The sequence below is a fragment of the Cervus canadensis genome, chromosome Y, assembly GCF_019320065.1.
Source record: "Cervus canadensis isolate Bull #8, Minnesota chromosome Y, ASM1932006v1, whole genome shotgun sequence".
Classification (NCBI taxonomy): domain Eukaryota; kingdom Metazoa; phylum Chordata; class Mammalia; order Artiodactyla; family Cervidae; genus Cervus; species Cervus canadensis.
The window spans coordinates 3,548,531-3,568,456 of record NC_057420.1 but is presented as its reverse complement, the minus strand read 5'-3'; the positions used below and the strand labels follow the sequence as shown (position 1 = coordinate 3,568,456).

At 39.8% G+C, this 19,926-nt stretch overlaps 1 protein-coding gene and 1 non-coding gene across 3 annotated transcripts; one reads left to right on the top strand and one right to left on the bottom strand.

Moving 5' to 3' along the window:
• The first annotated feature begins 286 nt into the window (after positions 1-286).
• LOC122436415 (eukaryotic translation initiation factor 1A, Y-chromosomal-like) lies at positions 287-18,523 on the top strand. 2 transcript variants are annotated; one of them, XM_043460216.1, is made up of 7 exons: positions 287-644; positions 2,440-2,523; positions 9,511-9,614; positions 10,584-10,634; positions 15,396-15,486; positions 18,278-18,357; positions 18,496-18,523. In XM_043460216.1, the coding sequence occupies exons 1-6, from the start codon at positions 629-631 to the stop codon at positions 18,355-18,357; spliced, it is 426 nt and encodes a 141-aa protein (XP_043316151.1). In that variant the 5' UTR covers positions 287-628; the 3' UTR covers positions 18,496-18,523. The 2 variants fall into 2 exon arrangements, with proteins under 2 accessions (XP_043316151.1, XP_043316150.1); XM_043460215.1 differs by lacking the exon at positions 18,496-18,523 and adding an exon at positions 14,423-14,504 and having other exon boundaries at positions 295-644; positions 18,278-18,428.
• On the bottom strand, positions 6,996-7,102 carry LOC122436484. Its single transcript, XR_006268025.1, has one exon. It is a non-coding gene; the product is annotated as a U6 spliceosomal RNA (small nuclear RNA).
• Positions 18,524-19,926: the final 1,403 nt, after the last annotated feature.

The following is a 19,926-nucleotide window of genomic DNA, read 5'->3' as shown; positions in this document are numbered from 1 at the left end:
CAATCTTTTGAGAGACATATATATACCCTTTCTGTTTAATTCTTCCACCACTGTACCATGTACCATATTTCTAACAGAAGCCTCCTGGTGGAATTTGTTTCTCCAAGAAGGAAGACAACAGATACAATTCAAACAAAGAAAGGATCAGAGGGCAAATGGTCAAGAGCACTTATTACAAAATAGCAAAATCCTACTCACTAGTTTGAGTCAGCTCAAGCGGTTTCTATTTAGGGAAATGCATGCGGTCTCCACTATATTGACACATCTCGCTCAGCGCAGTGTTCTCCAAAAATCTATACCTGTCCACTGCAACCTGTCACAGCGTCCCTCACATTGTTGAGTGCCAGGAAGTCAGTGGGTTTGGACTACACGTGCTCCGTAGGGCGGAAGAGACTGTGCTTGGAGGATAGGCCCGTAGCGTCAGAGGCGGGGAAAGTGACGTTAACCACGTGACACTGGCTGGGTCGCCATTTTGCTGCCGCTAAGCGTGGCTGCGCTCCGATGTCTCGCGCGAGTTCTCAAGTCCGAGTGTGTGCGTAGGTTAGCTCCTTGGAAACCTCGGAGGATTACCTGCCAGCGGCAGCGGCACCGGAAGCTGCTTGGAAACAGTGAGCCTGCCGTTGCAGCTATGCCCAAGAATAAAGGTAATGACTCGGTTTCCCGGCACCAGGGTTTGCTCTGCCGCGCGGTCAGTGGTAGTTTCTCCTTCGTGTGGTTGGCTGAGGTCTTTGAGCGGACTCCACAGTCCACATAGGAGCTAGGAAGCGGCTCCGGCTTCCTCCCGCTCTGTAGACATAGCGGGATAATTTCCTCTCCGCTTTTGTCAGTTTTACAGGGAGGTGAAAATACGATTAGTTTTGGATTCATGCCAGTTTAACTGCAGGCCGTTAGTAAACTGGCAGAAGGCTACTTTCGGGCAGCTGAGGCCTTCATCCCTTCCGAAGACTCTCCCTTAGCTGTTGTTTGTGACACACTGATTCTTTCTTCGGGTCTATTAAATACTTGTCAGTAGTTTCCTTTGTGCGCGGTTGACTACTGGTGAAAGTACTGCTTTGCAAACACGGAGGCCAAACGTTGTTGCACGTTGAGGTTCATGTCTGCCAGTTTACTTTCTTCTGCCTGTCACAAACCTTAACCTTCTTTAGAATGCACACATATCCCAACGTGTTCAGCCTTCTTATCCAGTAAAGTCGATGCTGGCACTGTGTGTTTCTATTTGTCTTTATTCTGAGTCAGACAGTTCACAAATAACCAGATTTGACAGTAATTTTGCTTGTAACTTCCAAAAGGGTACTTCTAAGCTAACTGAAGCAGAGCCCTGGGACAGTCAGTCCTTGAATTCTCCTTTTTACAGACCTGAGTTGTTCTTGTGTCATGTTTAATATCCTTGTAATGCCTCCTGGCAAACTGTAACTGCTAGGAGTGAGAATATCTCCTTCAGAGTAGCACCGCATTTCACATTGCAGGGCAAACCTCTCTTCATTATTCATTCCTGACACTTCATGTTAGCTCTCAAGGCTTCCTTAACGTTTGCCACATTGGGTCAAATTTTTCACCTTTGAGTTCAGTGCTCTCTACATTCCCCAAACCAACTGGCACAGCCTTTCTCTAGCAAGCAAATGTTTTACTGCTAACTATTCAGGGAAACTCTAGAAACCTCTTTTTCATACTGTGTTAGGTAAATTACAAACCACTTCTACTTGTTTTTTTTTTTTTTTCTAATCTATTGAATTCACTTTTAGCTTACAAATAAGTGTGCGTTTCCATACATTCCTTGTTTCCTCCTCTGTTTTTAGGAATGAAGTTTCAGATGCCCACATTCGGTTGTGTATCCTGAAGAGAATAGGACTTACTTTATGAATGCTGACTCAGTACAGCTTGGTGCTTAATAGATGTTCAATACATTTTTCTTAATGTTATCTTCCTGGGCTTCACTCCAGCCTTGGGTGGCTCCCGTCTTCCTTCTGTGGGACTTTTAAACCAGCTGCTAACTCTCATGCCAAACTGAAGACGTTTCTACATATGATTTTTCAGTTTCCATTCCTTTACAAATATATGGAGTAGTCTCGGTTTATTAATTGGAAAGTAAATTGTGGAAGAGAATGTATAGAATCCAGGTTTAATTGGAAAGCATGGATAATAAAAGTGCTAATGGTTATCTCTGGTAATGTGTTATGTGGTTGATAATATTAGCTGTTAAGCGACTTAGAAGAACGTCATTGGCAATTTGTAAGCGGCTAATCGGTAAGCAAGTTAGGTTAAGTTGTAAATCTCTTTTGAGGTCTGTTAATATTTTACTGCTATTTAAATGGTAACCTGTTTGTTCCCCTGTGTTTTTGTAAAGTTTCAAAGCTTATGTTCGTTTGTTTTACAGTTGAGTTTGTAAACTATTATACAGATGATTAGATTTCAATTTTTATTCACTTTTTAATCACTTAGGTAAAGGAGGCAGAAACAAGCGTAAGGGTAAGAAGGAGAATGAATATAAAAATAGAGACCTAGTCTTTAAACAAGATGGACAAGGTAAGAATTCTTTAGTTACTGATACCTTTTCCAGTAATGTGAATTTCAGAGTTTGATCTGAAACATGTCTTAGTCATACTGCTGAGGAGTCGTCTCATAACTCCCTTGTTTTTTCTTCATCTAAACGATTTTTATCCGCTTATGTGTTTTTGTTTTTGTTTTTTTGCTGTGCTGGGCCTTCTTTACTGCGCATGGGCTTTTCTTTAGATGAGGACAGCAGGGGCTGCTCTGTAGCTGCAGTGCACAAGCTTCCCATCGGGGTGCCCTCTCCACTTGTGGAGCAGAGGCTCTCGGGAGACCTGGCTTCAGTAGTTGCAGTGCATGGGCTCATTAGTTGCGGCTTCTAGGCTGTAGGGCACAGGCGCAATAGCTGTGGCACAGGGGCTCAGTCTTTGGGAGGCATGTGAGTTCATCCTGGACCAGGGGTCAGACCAGTGTCTGCTGTATTGGCAGGTGGATTCCCTACCACTGAGCCACCACGGAAGCCCCTCGTATCTCCATCTTTTCCCCGTTTACAGTGCCCTATATTTCTCCAGAATTTCTGTGTTAATTTATTGTACACTATTTCTCATGCAGGTTTATAATGTGGCATTTCTGTAAACAAGGTGTCCTGTTTTTATTCTGTGGATAACCATGGTATAAATGACAGTGCATTGTAGTGTTTGGAGCAGAGTAAGCCTGGCTGCCAACATTGAAAATCGCCTACTTTTGCACTCATTTTTCAGTAGCCTATGAGAAATCCATGCCAAGACCTCAGCCCCTCAGTACTCCAGTGTCACTAGTGCATGATCATATTTACTAAAGTAACAGAATAATTGACTATCTCTTACTTAAGTAAGTGCAGACTAAAATAAGAGTAAAAAAACTGACTGAAGCACTTACTTTTTCCCCTTTCATATTTAGCTAAGCCCACAGAGGAGTTGAAATATGAGTGCAACTCCCATATTTTGTTTTTAACTTAGACTCACTAATTTTCAATGTTTTCTTCTATTCTTTCTTTTGGAACATGCACATTTTCCTCCTAACGTTTTGTTTGTTTGTTTTGTTTTTTCCATTTATTTTTATTAGTTGGAGGCTAATTACTTTACAGTATTGTAGTGGTGTTTGCCATACTTTGGCATGAATCAGCCATGGATATACATGTATTCCCCCACCCCAATCCCCCCTCCCACCTCCCTCTCCACCCGATCCCTCTGGGTCTTCCCAGTGCACCAGCCCCGAGCACTTGTCTCATGCATCCAACCTGGGCTGGTGATCTGTTTCACCCTTGATAGTATACATGTTTCGATGCTGTTCTCTCAAAACATCCCACCCTCGCCTTCTCCCACAGAGTCCAAAAGCCTGTTCTGTACATCTGTGTCTCTCTTTCTGTGTTGCATGTAGGGTTATCGTTACCACCTTTCTAAATTCCATATATATGCATTAGTATACTGTATTGGTCTTTATCTTTCTGGCTTTCTTCACTCTGTATAATGGGCTCCAGTTTCATCCATCTCATTAGAACTGATTCAAATGAATTCTTTTTAATGGCTGAGTAATATTCCATGGTGTATCTGTACCACAGCTTCCTTATCCATTCCTCTGCTGATGGACATCTAGGTTGCTTCCATGTCCTGGCCGTTGTAAACAGCGCTGCAATGAACACTGGGGTGCACGTGTCTCTTTCAGATCCGCTTCCCTCCGTGTGTATGCCCAGAAGTGGGATTGCTGGGTCATATGGCAGTTCTATTTCCAGTTTTTTAAGAAATCTCCACACTGTTCTCCATAGCGGCTGGACTAGTTTGCATTCCCACCAACAGTGTAAGAGGGTTCCCTTTTCTCCACACCCTCTCCAGCATTTATTGCTTGTAGACTTTCGGATAGCAGCCATCCTGACTGGCGTGTAATGGTACCTCGTTGTGGTTTTGATTTGCATTTCTCTGATAATGAGTGATGTTGAGCATCTTCTCATGTGTTTGTTAGCCATCTGTATGTCTTCTTTGGAGAAATGTCTGTTTAGTTCTCTGGCCCATTTTTTGATTGGGTCATTTATTTTTCTGGAATTGAGCTGCAGGAGTTGCTTGTATATTTCTGAGATCAATCCTTGGTCTGTTGCTTCGTTTGCTATTATTTTCTCCCAATCTGAGGGCTGTCTTTTCACCTTGCTTATAGTTTCCTTTGTTGTGCAAAAGCTTTTAAGTTTCATTAGGTCCCGTTTGTTTCTTTTTGCTTTTATTTCCAATATTCTGGCAGGTGGGTCGTAGAGGATCCTGCTGTGATTTATGTCGGAGAGTGTTTTGCCTGTGTTCTCCTCTGGGAGTTTTATAGTTTCTGGTCTTACATTTCGATCTTTAATCCATTGGAGTTTAGTTTTGTGTATGGTGTTAGAAGGTGTTCTCGTTTCATTCTTTTACAGGTGGTTGACCAGTTTTCCCAGCACCACTTGTTAAAGAAAGAGGTTGTCTTTTTTCCACTGTATATTCTTGCCTCCTTTGTCGAAGTCCTCCTAACATATTAAACTTTCTTATAGGCGGGTCTCGTTACATACAGTTATGGACTTTAGCCCTAAATGTTCCATCTCCTAAGAGCGAAGCCTTTCTCCTATGTAACTCCAGTAGCATGGTCACAGGAAATTTAAGCTTACCATTATACTGTCACTTGGTAGGTACTCTGTTCTAGCCCCATGGCTTGCGCTTAGTCACATCTGACTCTTTTGAGATCTCAGGGACTGTAGCCCACCTGGCTCCTGTGTCCACAGGATTCTCCAGGCAAGAATACTGGAGCGTGTTGCCATTTGCTTCTCCACGGGCTCATCCTGGCCCGGAAGTCTAGTGCGTTGTCTCCTTTGTCTCTTGCGTTTGCAGGTGGATTCTTCATGGCTGAGCCACCGGGCAAACCCCTGTTCAGGAATAGCCAGGAGCCATATGTGGATGTTGAAATGAACTGAAGTTAGCATATTGTTCAGTTCTTGTGCATACTTTTCTCTAAATTGAAAATCCTCTCCTCTGTTGTTGAGCTGGTGTATAACCACCGTTCACATTTGTCCATTTGTTTCAATAATTTCCAGCACTTCATAACAAAGGCATGTAGTTATTCCTGCATAGTGCAAGTCACTAAAGACACACACACACGCTCAGGAACAAACACAAATATTTTTATTGATTATTTGAAACATGATGTGTGTCTAAAGATAATCTGGTCTTTGACCTTCATATTTTTTCCTTACGTTAGAAGTCTGTTTCAGGGCCAGTTTTTAAATTATCATTATCTTTTCTTTGTTCTTTGCTCCTGTGTAGCAGCCCTGAGTACTAAGCTGGGTTCATGGCCTGTGATCCAAGGGACTGTCCATAGTTGGAATCCCATTTACCTTTCAGGATGATGACAGATGAGACAAGGATCTCTTTGGGGGAGTTGTTTCTCAGTCACTAAGCCATGTCTCTGACCCTGCGGGACCCCGTGAACGGCAGTACACCTGGGTTCCCTGTCCTTGCCATACCCTTGCGTTTGCTCACACTCATATCCCTTGAATCCTGTGATACCATCCAACCGTCTCATCTTCTCTTGTCCTCTTCTCTTACCCTCCTGCTTTCCCTCCCGCATCAGGGTCTTCTCCTTGCAGTCGACTCTTTGCATCAGGTGGCCAAAGTATTGGAGCTTCAGCAGCAGTCCTTGCAGTGAATATTCAGGGTTGATCTCTTTTAGGATTGACTGATTTGATTTCCTTGCTGCCCAAGGGACTCTCAAGAGTCTTCTCCAGTGCTACAGTTGAAAAATTTCAACTCTTTGGCGTTCAGCCCTCTTCATGGTCCCAACTGTCACATCCATACATGACTACTGGAAGAACTAGAGCTTTGACTGTACAGAGCGTTGTCATCAAAGTAATATCTCTGCCTTTTAACATGCTGTCTAGAGTTGTCATCGCTTTTCTTCCAAGGAGCAGTTCAGTTCAGTTCAGTCGCTCAGTCACTTCCAACTCTTTGCAACCCCATGGACTGCAGCAAGCCAGGCTTCCCTGTCCATCTCCAACTCCTGGAGCTTAGCCAGACTCATGTCCCTTGAGTCAGTGATGCCATCCAACCAGCTCATCCTCTCTTGTTCCCTTCTTCCTCCCGTCCTCAATCTTGCCCAGCATCAGGGTCTTTTCAAATGAGTCAACTCGTCACATCAGGTGGCCAAAGTATTGGAGTTTCAGCTTCAACATCTGTCCTTCCAGTGAACACCCAGGACCGATCTCCTTTAGTATGGACTGGTTGGATCTCCTTGCAGTCCAAGGGACTCTCAAGAGTCTCCTCCAACACCACAGTTCAAAAGCATCAATTCTTCAGCACTCAGCTTTCTTTACCGTCCTGTCTCACACATCCATACATGACTACTGGAAAAACCATAGCCTTTGCCTAGATGCACCTTTGTTGGCAAAGTAATGTCTCTGCTTTTCAATATGCTGTATAGTTTGGTTGTAACTTTCCATCCAAGCGTCTTTTTTTTTTTTTTAAAAAAATATGGAACGCTTCACGAATCTGCGTGTCATCCTTGCGCAGGGGCCATGCTAATCTTCTCTGTATCGTTCCAATTTTAGTATATGTGCTGCCGAAGCGAGCACCCAAGCGTCTTTTTATGTCACGCTTACGGTCACCATCTGCAGTGGTTTTCAAGCCCCCGAAACTAAAGTCAGCCACTGTTTTCACTCTTCCCTATGTATTTGCCATGAAGTGACGGCACCGGATGCCATGATCTTCGTTTTCTGAATGTTTAGCTTTAAGCCAACTGTTTCACTCTCTTCTTTCACTCTCATAAAGAGGATCTTTCCTCAAGGGTGCTGTCATCTGCGTCTCTGAGATTGTTGAATTTTTTCCCGGCAGTCTTGATTCCACCTTGTGCTTCATCCAGCCCAGCATTTCTCGTGATGTACTCTGCATAGAAGTTAAATAGGCAGGTTGACAATGTGCAGCCTAGATGTGCTCCTTTTCCTACTTGGAACCAGTCTGTTGTTCCATATCCACCACTAACTGTTGCTTCCTGACTTGCATACAGATTTCTCAAGAGGCAGGTCAGGTGGGCCTGGTATTCCCAACTTTTTCGAATTGTCCACAGTTTATTGGGATCCGCACAGTCAAAGGCTCTGGCATAGTCAGTAAAGCAGAAATAGATGTTTTTCTGGAACTCTCTTGCTTTTTCCATGATCCAGTGGATGTTGGCAATTTGATCTCCGTTCCTCTGCCTTTATAAAACCAGCTTTGAACATCTGGAAGTTCACAGTTCATGTATTGTTGAAGCCTGGCTTGGAGAATTTTGAGCATTACTTTGCTAGCGTATGAGATGAGTACAACAGTGCGGTGCTTTGAGCGGTTTTGGCATTGCCTTTCTTTGGGATTGGAAAGAAAACTGACTTTTCCTGTCCCCTGGCCCCTGCTGAGTATTCCAAATTTGCTGGCACATTGACTGCAGCACTTTCACAGCATCATCTTTGAGGATTTGAAGTAGCTCAGCTGGAAACCCATCACCTCCACTAGCTTTGTCTGTAGTGATACTTCCTAAGGCCTGCTTGACTTCACGTCCCAGGATGTCTGGCTCCAGATGAGTGATCACTCCTTGGTGATTATCTGGGTCGGGCAGATCATTTTTGTACACTTCTGTGTATTCTTGCCACCTCTTCTTAATATCTTCTGCTTCTGTTAAGTCCATACCATTTCTGCCTTTTCTGGAGCCCATCTTTGCATGACACGTTCCCTTGGTATCTCTAATTGTCCTGAAGAAATCTTTCCCATTCTGTTATTTTCCTCTCTTTGTTTGCACTGGTCGCCGAGGAAGGCTTTCTTATCTCTCCTTGCCATTCTTTGGAACTCTGCATTCAAATGGGTATGTCTTTCCTTTACTCCTTTGCTTTTCACTTCCCTTCTTTTCATAGCTATTTGTAAGGCCTCCTCGACAGCCATCTTGCTTTTTTTGCATTTCTTTTTCTTGGGGATGGTCTTGCTCCCTGTCTCCTGTACAATGTCACGAACCTCTGTCTGTAGTTCATCTGGCACTCTATCAGATCTAGTTCCTTAAATCTGTTTCTCACTTCCACGCTATAATCATCAGGGACTTCATTTATATCGTACCCGAAAGGTCCAGGAGCAGTCGCCTTTAATATTGTGGCTGCAGTGGCTGTGACTTTGATGTTTGTCCTTAGTAAACATTTAGTAATGTAGCTGCTTTATATTAACTACCTGTTTCTTTCTCTATTCTGATGCCTGCGTTTGTCATTTAAAGTCAGGAAGACGTCATCCCGTGCTGGCTAATGCTTATGTCAGTGTCTTCAACTGACAGTAGAATCTGGTGGCCTCTTGACTATGCTTAGATATAATTGTCTTTAAGCATTTGACGCTTTATCTTGAAATACTATATTAAGGACTTGAGAATAAGCATCAGCGTGTCCTCAAGCAAATGTTCGTTAGTGATCAGCCTGCTGTTGGTTATCAGTAGAGTTAATGAGGGAAAGGAGAGGCAAGATTTTGCAAATATGCAGCGTGAGAGGTTGCTAAGCCAGCATGTAGGGCGCAGTCTGAAGTGAACCACTTTGGTGTGCAGAGGTAGAGCATGCAGTCGTGAAGACAAAGACTGAACTGATTTTCTCAAATTAGTGGATGACTTAAATATACCCAGTAGCGATAACTTTTCTTGGAAATAACATTTGTGATTTTGGATTAACTGCTTCACTTTTGTCAACTTTTACTTGCTCAAAAAACAAGAGGATAAATGCATCAGTTTAGCTGAATGAGACCGTAGACATTGCTTGAGAGACTAAGAGTTCTCCCATTTTTGTGGATAACATTAATATATGTCCCCTGAGACAGCTCTCATTTGTTGTCATACTTGAACCTTTTGTTCTGTTTTAAATTATGGTTTGGTCTAAAGTTAGCACTCACAGTGAAGTTACCAACTTAATCACAAGTGTTGCATTTTAAGAAAAACTGGACAGTATGTTACGGTTTTGTTTTGCTTTTTTCTTTTTTGCCCTTTCCTAAGAGTATGCCCAGGTAACCAAAATGTTGGGAAATGCACGATTGGAAGCAGTGTGCTCTGACGGTGTGACAAGGATATGTCATATCCGAGGAAGCTTGAGAAATAAGGTCAGTGTGGAGGTATATTTTCCTTTAGTCCAAAGCTTACCTTTAAAACATTTGTCTGTGCTTCAAGTGACTGAATTTGGTGAATTCTTGAAGACTTCAAGAATAGTGATTTATATGGCAATATAAATGCATAAAATTAGAAAATGCTTGATAACTTTAATAATAGGACTCAGATTTAGAAAGAATGATTTGTGACACCTAGACTGGACTTATGCCAGAAATGTTTGCTCTTGCGGAAACAGACAGATTCCGTGTATGAAACAAATGGCCTAGACTCTTAACAAAAATGGTAAGCCATGAAAGAAAGAAAGAAAGAAAAATAAAACACCTGAAGATTATTTTTCAGACAACAGAAGTCTAATTGTTAATTAAATCTAACGTGTGGTCCTGGGTAAGACTTTGCTTTGTGGGAACAGCTGTATGTGGTGTTAGGAACATTTGAAATTGGAACATGAGAGAGCATCTTATTTAGTAATTTTGGCACGTTGATTGACCATATTGTTTAACAGTTCCTTCAACCCTAATTTTTTGGATTAAAAAACAGTTTTGTTCTCTTGAGTCATTCTTTTCCAGTTAGTGGTTTGGGAACCTGAATTGATGTCGATTGGTAACTAGATGACTATATTTGTGTAGATGACTTATTTTCATTTGTTTAAAAGAACTGAAAATGTCCAGAGTGATTTGTGAATAAAAGTAATTCACGTGACAAAGAACTATGCTCTTGTACATTCAGAGGCTCGTAGGCATGAGCACACACACAGATAATACACACATACATGCACATGCACACACAACACACACACAGACCACACACACACACACACACACTCATCTGTAGTTTTGCCGTAATTCATTAGTAGATATTTTTCACAGACCGAATGAATTATATTTTTTGTATTAAGTATTGCTTTACATTGAACACTATTGTTTGCATTTTACATACAATATACCATGAGTTTTCTTTTATAGGTTTGGATAAATACTTCAGATATTATATTGGTTGGTCTTCGAGACTATCAGGTAAGAATTACGTGTAAAGTTATAATCTTGAATTTAAGAATCATTAATATCAGTATTTAGATGATGCAATAAAATGCATTTGACCTGTTCTAGCCAGTTATGAGTCTCATCCTTCTGGCATCCAAATTTGTTACGATCCACAGTGTTTAAGATGATAGGATTCTGGCTGACTGACGGTACATGTGTTTTGTGGGAAGACTGGTTGTTTCTTTTTTCTTTATTTTAAATATAATAAGTAATAAATATTCTCTTATAATTTTGGATAAATACTAGAGTTCACCCTTCTGTCCTTCTTTAAAGTCCAGGTGTAGTCAGGCCTCTGTGCTAGGTTTTTAGTGATTCCGGTGCAGGCTGACGTTTTCAGTATTCTGCAGTAAAATGAGAAGGTATCTTCATATTTTATGATATATAGTTCACAGAGCTAGATTATTCATTTTCCTTTCACTTGATTTTTCCTTTAATTTTTGATGGCGCTGAAGCTCGTGGGATCTTAGATCCCCAGTCAGAGATTGAACCCAGAATACATCTGAGGAAGCCCTGAGTCCTTATCATTGGACCACCAGAGGACTCCGCCCATTTTGCTTTTTAAATATTTTTGTAAACTAACCTTTGCTGAAATAGAACAGTAGCATATGAGAGTGATTTTCATTAGCATTATTACTCACTAAAAGAAAAATTTAGTAATTTATGTTGGGTTCTCAGTTGCAGTTTTTAACTTTCAAGGTCTCAAATCGAAGTTTGAGAAATCACTGCTGTAAGATGATGCAATTAAGTCAGGCAAAACCTCTAATCTCCAAGGGGGGTGTTTTGGCTTGTAGGAGAAGGGTAAGACATAGACTAGGTCATTTAGAGTGTATGTTATAAATCTGAGATGAATACTTAAAAAACTACTTGTTAGTTGCCCGCTATGACCTCAGTGTTTGTACTAAGACTTGTGAGACAGAAGTCCTTTGGACTTCTGTGTCAAACCCATCACGTGTGCCCAATTAAATTTTCAGTGAAATAATTCTATTATCAGGTCATGTTTCTCTCTCTATTCTATTATCAAGTCATGTTTCCTGTAAATAATTAAGACGTTCTGATTTGTAAATTTCAGTCTTCTGTTTCCCTGTTGATTTTTTTTGGTGTGATCGTTCTATTAGTGATTAAAGAGACTTTTTTATCTCCACTAGTTTTCTTTTAAAGAATATGTTTGTCTTGATTCTCTAGTGAAATATTCTTCACAATTAAAACCGCATTATGCACACTGTTTCTTGTCTTCTTTTTACACATGCTACCCGAGGTAATGTCTCTGTTAAGTCCAGCTTGTAGGCTTTCTCAGTCATGCTTTGTATTGCCTACGTATTTTCTGGTATGTGAGCGAACACATTTTCCTTTTTCTTTGTACGTTCCATGTTCGTTCTTGTTTCTGTTTTTGTTGAAAACTCAGAAGTGCAAATATAACATGGTGAGACGGGAGATCCGATTTCTTCTCCCAGGGCTTTTTTCTTGCCATTGTTTGTTGAGTGATTTCTGAAAGAGATTGTGTACGGCATGTATCTTTTCCTTGCCTGTGGCCACTGGATGCTTCTTTATAACATCACAGACAGCCCGTGTTTGAGGTTTCATTAAAAACCAGCAGGCCTCTCATCCTCTGCGTTCAGGCCCTGTGCTTGCAGTGGTATACCTTTGATACTAAGCCAGGCGACTGATAGCTCTTCATTTCAGGCTCGTGCAGAAAATCCAGGTGACTCGAAGCTGAGAGGTTAGGAGCATCCCTGAACTTTGATGAGTGTGTCTTCAGTCTTGATTCCACATATAAATGAGGTCCTACAGTGTTTGCCTTCTCTGTGTGACTTGTTTCTCTTGGCACACTACCCTCCGGTTTCATGCTAGTTGCTCCAGATGGCAGGATTTATCTGCATTGGATGTTATCCCCTAATTGGTCATAACATTTGCAAATATTTTTACCGACCTAGTACACTGTCTTTTGTAGTTGTTGTTGACAATTTCCTTTTCTGTGCAAAAGCGATTTAGTGTGATGTAGTTCCACTGACTAGGTTTTGCTTGTGTTGCTTTGGTGTCCTATACAAAAAGCAAATATGGCTTTGGTGTCCTATACAAAAAGCAAAGAGCAAGAGCGGCATTTGGTAGTTTTGCACTGCGTTCTCTTGCAGTAGTTCTGGGGTTTCAGGCCTGTGTTTAAAACTCTGATCTACTTCAGGGTAATTTTAGGCAGTTTCTGGTGTAAGAAAGGCATCCACTATATGTTAAGTATTGTTTTCCCAGTACTGTTTATTGGAGAGGATGTCTTTTCTACACTGAGATCTACACTTGGTTCCCTTCATGAGTTTTGATTGATTGTCTTTGAAAAATTTTATTTCTGAGTGATGAGTTTTGTCCCAAGAGTCCGCATTACTGGTGAAATGCCGGAGACATATTGTAGGGACAGTTGTGTTTGGAAAGCAGGAAGTGTGTGTCCTCCAGCTTTATTCTTCCTCCAGGTTGCTTTGGTGGTTAGGATTGTTTGCGGTTCCGTATAGCTTTGTCTCTGAAAATAACTGCTACTTGAATTTCTATAGGAATTACATGGAATCTGTACATTACTTTGCGCAGTATGGACACATTACTACTATAACTGACTTTTGTATATTGATTTCGTATCCTGAAACTTTACTGAATTTTTTTCCTTTGTATGTTTTTGTGATCTGGATCATCCCTTTATAACCTTTCCATTTTTCATATGTGATGAGTAAAAATATAGACTCTGTAAATGTGCATCATTTTCATGTCCATTTATTTTAGTTTAACTACATATAACCCCGGAAAGGAATGGAAAAATTGTTAGTTCCCAGTTTAATTCTTTGTTTCACGGGCAGTGTAACCACAATTATATTAATCCTATAAGGGATTAAGGTACTGACTTTAAAGTGATAGCCACAAACAGCTCTTCTGATTTTTAATCTGCTGTGGATAATTGCAAACCCTTGTTACTCAAATCATACTGTAAAGATAATAGCAGCACCCCCACTCTATGGAAGTATCTTAGTACGTTATTAGCTAATCTCTTCCCTACTGAGTTGCACTCAGAGTTTTAACACAATACATACATGTGTTTTTGTGCACATTATAGTTTGAGAAGTGTTGCTTTCTACTACACTGCAGTTTTATGACTGTGATATTTTCAGTTGCCTTTCTTTAGGCCTTTTCTAGGTTAACTGTAAGCATTCAGAATTGTTTGCTCTGTCAGTGACTGGGCGTCTTTAAAATGGAGAAAAGTGAACTTTGTTGGGGCAGTACTTGACAGGCATATTTGCATCAGAAGCACACAGAAGAGCTTTATAAACACACAAGGACTTCACTTCAAGCCTGTCAGGTTTTAGGAGAATATAGGTATCTTTTTAAATCACCACAAACAATTCGAATCAGTAAGATACTCTAAGAACTGTGGGTTATAGAAAGGTTTCTCTTGGGTCACAATACCACCGTCACTTAGAACTACAGTGTTAGAGAGTGAACAAGGACAGTAGTGCCACAGCACTCCCCCCCGCCCCGCCGTGTTTCCTTTTCGTACTTTTGATTCAGTGCGTTATACACATCATTTTCCTAGTCTATATTTTATTTGGTCATGCATGCAGACTTCATCACGAGGACTTGTGTGTGTGTGTGTGTGCGTGTGTGCGGATGATAGAAGGAAGGTGAGAGAATGGTGAGGTTTCACATAAGTGTGTTTAATCTGAAAGTAATTTATGAGACAGCTGATGACTCTTTGCATAACCAAGTTTGATCCTTCCTTGTTCTTCTCCAAGGATAACAAAGCAGATGTAATCTTAAAGTACAGTGCAGATGAAGCTAGAAGTCTGAAGGCTTATGGAGAGCTTCCAGAATATGGTAGTTATTATCAAAGATTTTACATTTCCCTGTCTTCTCATAGCATTTGCTAGTTAGTGTTTAGGTGAAGCAGTTGTTTCAGGATTCTCTCTCTTTATGTATTTTTACAAATATGCTTCAATCCACTTTAAGTATGTATTAAATACTTCAGTATATTAAGAACTTAGTAACGGATTATCTTCCTGCAGTATATTCTTTTGGTGGGGAATGAAAAATTTACGGACTCTAGACTTATACATACGAGTTGTTAAAGGAATGCCTCTTAACAATGCTTAAGAGATTATATAGCTGGTTTCAGCTACTCGATGACAACAGTTATGGTACTGGTATTGATTTTTGTGGAGGAGTATTCAGTTTTTCTTAGTATACAGAGTACTGTTGTGGCGTTTTGTGGAGAGTGCTTTTAAAAGATATCCCTTTTATTTTTTAAAGACAAAAGTATTCCTCTAGTAAGCTTGGAAAGATGAAAATATGTTTCTAGTAAGAAAAAAGAGGAGGTGTACTAAACTCACATTTTGAACATGATAGCAATTTTACTTACTCTATTAGAGTGCATTTTATTATCAAGTTATGTGGTTTTAAGTAAGAGTGAAGATTCTGATGACAATTAGGTCGTTTAAGAAATACTAAGATAATTGGGAATCAGATCAATACTTACTTGGCAGTGAACTTCTTTTAGCAGTTTCATTGTGAGTTTGTTCTCTGTGATGTGTTTGCAGTTGGGAAGATTTTTCTCGGAATGAAACTGTTGAATCGAAGTTTGATTACAAGCAGTTTGTTGTACAGTTCAGTGTTTCAGTATTAATCCAGTATTGTTTCTTTAAATAGGCAATTAATCTAGTAACACCTTGATTTTATATTTTTAAGCGTATGCTCTTATTGTGTTTTTAGTGGAACTTAGTGACACAGATACCTTTGATCCTGAAGATGATGATGAAATCCAGTTTAAGGACCCTGCAGCTGAGGATGAAGACCCTAAGGTGTAAGTCAAGGCTGAACCGTGTGTGTGTATGCTTTTTAATGTTTTGTACATGAAAGTAGTCAGATCTTTTACCGTTTTAGGTCTCAGAAGGTTGAACACGTGAATATATATTGAGGCCTATGTATCCATGAGTTTGAGTATTCATTAATATTCAGAATCCAGCATGGCAACCTTTTTAGATTTTCAAAAACTTTATAGTTCTTTGGATCCTTGTTTGTTTGTCTTTTAAATCAATTAGGTTTGACAGTGGGCACTCCATAATGACCCTTTATTAAGCAAGGGGGTGTACGGTGATAGTATTAAGAAGTTTAGCAGGCAGGTTTAAAGTGTATTGCCTCACAAGGCTGGTACCTTAAGAGAAGTAAAGCATGTTGAAGCCAGCTTGCTGAAGCACTGGAATTTTGGTTCACTGCAAAGCATTCTTAAAATGAAGGCCTGTTTTGTTGCCCGTGTATTTAGAGGTTACATTAATTGTCCTGTATCACTCTAGGACAAAGGTTTGGTTTGGAGTTTGTGGGAAATGGTTGTTTATCTTGGTAAGGAAATAGTGATGATAAGACTCTTCCATGTCTCACTGTTTCTGCTATGAATGTATTTAAGTGAAAGTTTTATTGATTTGTATCTCTTGACTTTTGAGACAGGCACATCGAGTAATTGGAATGACAGTATGGCTTATACTCTTGTGAGGCCTGTTAGACTTCTTCTTCTTTTGGTACTTCTGTGGTAAAACTGTACTGTAGAAACCAAAAGTGCAAAAACATCAATGAGTGTTTGAACACCAAGGTAGAAGTTCAGAATTCCAGGAGCACATTTTAGGAAGCCTAAACTGGATCTACTGCCCTCGGAAACAGATTTCAAGATCTTTCCATTTACCAACATCCTTACTAAGAGCGTTTTCAGACACTCAGAGAAACTGAATTTTAAGTGGAAGTGAGCAATCACACGTTCACCTACATTATACAGTTCGCTAGTTTCTAGTCAGTCTTTCGCATCTCTTGTGTTCATACCAGTCCATACTGTACTTTGATGGATTTTCAGATCATCTAGGAAATGAAACCAAAGCACTGCCCTGGTGGTCTAGTATTTTAAGATATTCAGCATCCACTGTATGGATCACGGGTTCAATTCCTGGCTGGAAAAGAATGATCAGCAGCCTGCATGTCAGGGCCACAAATAACCATGAAAACCCAGGGCTCTTTAAGCTTACTCACACCATGAATTAGAACAGCTGGATATGTACCTTTAATGCAGACATTTTTACCAGATTTTTTTTTTTTTACCAGATTGTTGCAGATTTTTAAACACATGATAATACTCTACTGATGTGAAAGTGAAGTCGCTCAGTCGTGTCCGACTCTTTGCAAGCTTGTGGACTGTAGCCTACTAGGCTCCTCTGTCCACGTCAGTGGGGTTCTCCAGGCAAGAATACTGGAGTGGGTTGCCATTTCCTTCTCCAGGGGATCTTCCTGACCCAGGTATAGAAACCGGGTCTCCAGCATTGCAGGCAGACGTTTTACCCCCTGAGCCACCAGGGAAGCCCAGTAATCTACTGATGTTGTACGCATTTTAAAGCACACCAGAAACAGGAGGTGAAAAAGGATTAGAAAAGTTGTGGTGCAATATCATTCAATGTTTTTTCATTTTTTCTCTTCCCAGTTTTGCTATCATTTTTCAGAGGCTTGAAAAGTTTTACATGAATTTTTTTTTTTAGATATTTCTGATGCTTCTGTCATTGTCTCTTACGTATTTGGAGTTACCAATTATGTAAAGGTTAAAGTGAACATCTTAAAGATGTCAGTTCAGTTGTGGCTAAAGAACAAAAAGGCAGTTTTATTTGAAAAAGTGGACCCGGGCTTTATAAATCAGTTGTAAATCAGAAAGTAAAAAATGGTTATATGCAAAGAAGGAATCCAGTAATTACATGTCTTTTAAGTAGATGTTGATGTAATGATATCTTTGTAGTACATAGGTCGTTTGTAATGCTGACAACAGATTTCATAGAAATGCTGTCCTCTCTCTCTCAACATTTTGTTCAGTTTTGCCAGAGATCCCTTATGACTAAATTAATAGTGTGGAGGTACAATTGACAAGTTACTTTCTGTGGTGAGAATGTAAAATGCACCAGTTGCATAGGATGTTATATGAGACCTGAAGGTAGTCACGGCTGAGCTGGGGTTGAAGGCAAGGAATCTAAACAAAGGGAACACTTGAATACCAAGCCCCACAGAGTTAAGCCTTTCCTTAGTCGGAAAAGAGGACAGCTTTCTGGAGCTGTGACTAAGCAGTTGAGTTGGGGAAAAAACTAAAGGCAATGGTCATGAAAAGAGTTTGTGTTATTTTGGAAATTTTGTTTAGGTTTATGTGTTCTTGTTGGTTTTGTTCTGTTTGTGTTTATGTTTGTTTTGTTTATGTGTTTTATCTCGGAATCGCAGTTCTTGCCAGAGTCAGTTATGCTGGCGATTTACTGGAGTGTCACTCCTGTGATCAGATTGAGTCAGAGAATTTGATTTAGTACCGCTCTTCCCTTTTTAGGAGAAGAAAGAATGCTAAACTGCAATTAAGATTAATGAGTTAATTTAAAACACTGAAAAAAGAATAGCTTGCATAACGTGTGATGTTCTCATGGAGATCATAGAGATACAGTGAAAACACATGGGAACTGAGAAAACAATCTGGTTGGTGTCCTTAACTTTAGTTCAAAAGGCTTGATTTTCCAAGTAGTGTAGGAAGATCCTTTATGCATGATTAGAGTTATTTTTTTCTGTAGATCTGATGTTCTTTTCACTTACAGATCTGATTGAACTCAGAAGGTTGAGGATAATGCTACAGTTGGAATTTTGGTCATCACCTGCTAAGAAGAAGAAAAATTAAGTATGAATGTAGTTTGATGGGCCTTAAATAAACCTGGTTTATTTTAATGGTTTTAAAGTACTGTATTTTTTAAAAAAACTGATGAAGTATTTTGAGTAAAATGTTAACACTTGCTTCTTTCAATGTAATGGAACTTAGGGGTAAAGACCACAAATTGTGCTGCAAAACACTGGAGAGGAAGAAGAAGAGAGAAGATTCCTCCCCTATTTTACCTCCAGTTAACGAATGTTTTGAATAAATTGCCTCAGCATCATATGCCCTCGTATGAACTCATCTGTTTGCAGAGTCTTTCTACATATCCCAGTTATCTAGAGGTTTCTTGATAGTTTTGATAGAATGTACAGCAAGCAGAACTACGCATTTGAGTTAATGAAAAGGGCTGTGTGCTTATATACGTTGCCCAAGTGTAATTTTATTGTTTGGTAACATATATTCTTTTCAAAACTTGGTGTTGCCACTATCATAAGAAGGGCATTTCTAAAGTGAAGCTTTCAGAAGACAGTTTGGAGTCCTAATGTTCAATACATGTGATTAGAAGTTGCAGAAATTTGACACTAAGTAATACTCAGTTTTCTAAACATTGAAAGTCTTGATCTGTATGTTGAAAGTGTTTTTACTTAGCATTTTAAATATTTCTCAACTGTTGACAACCATGAAGGATAAATAAGTAGACGATCCTTTACAGATAAAATATATTTCACTCTCAAAAGTCATATGTGTTGTAACCAGATAGTGGTGAATTTGATGAGTAATAGAATCAAACTGTACGTGTGAAAATCTACTTCCATAAGTAAATTCTATGAACTAAGACTTTCGTAATTTTTTTTCCCTTAGCTGAGATAAGGGAAAGGAAGGAACAGCCCCTGAAAAATACAGGAAAGTGTTGCACTCAATATATTTTGGCCTTGCTTTATGTCACTGGTGTATTTGTGTGTGTGTGTGTGTGTGTTTCACTGCAATTTTAGATACTCTCCTTGCTTTTAAACAGTGTGATTTGAAAGTATCCTCTGTAGTCAGAAGAAATGAAGTTCAGGGCTAGTTTAGTGACCTCAGTGGAATTTTACTGGTGTGTAGAGAGAGACCATTCATCAAGTAACTTCTGAAACTTATTTCTTTGGAGAATTTATAGGAATACACATTTAGATGGTTTCTGTAATATAAGAAAGGAGAGTCAACCTTCAGCTGGTTTCATTTCACTTTGCTAGAGTTTTCTTTCCCAAGATTGTAAACCGAGTGTGTATATAATTAATCCCAAGAAGAAGGTTCACCAATGTGATTTTGGTGCTTAATCTATGGATATGCTGAATGTATTTGGGATGGAGGACTGGTTTTAATACTCTGAAGAAACAAACTTGAGAAGTTGACTTCATGGATAATCAAAACTTCCTGGTTATTTAGGCTTCGTACATATCGGTCTTCAACCCTTTGCCAAAAATACCAGAATCTTCACACATGACATAGTGCAAAACTTGTCTGTGGACTTTCCCAAAGACATATGGGCCTGTCCAAAGATTTAATCTACACTTACATTATGTTTGCTAGTTGTCATGGTCTGATTGTTTTAGGCTT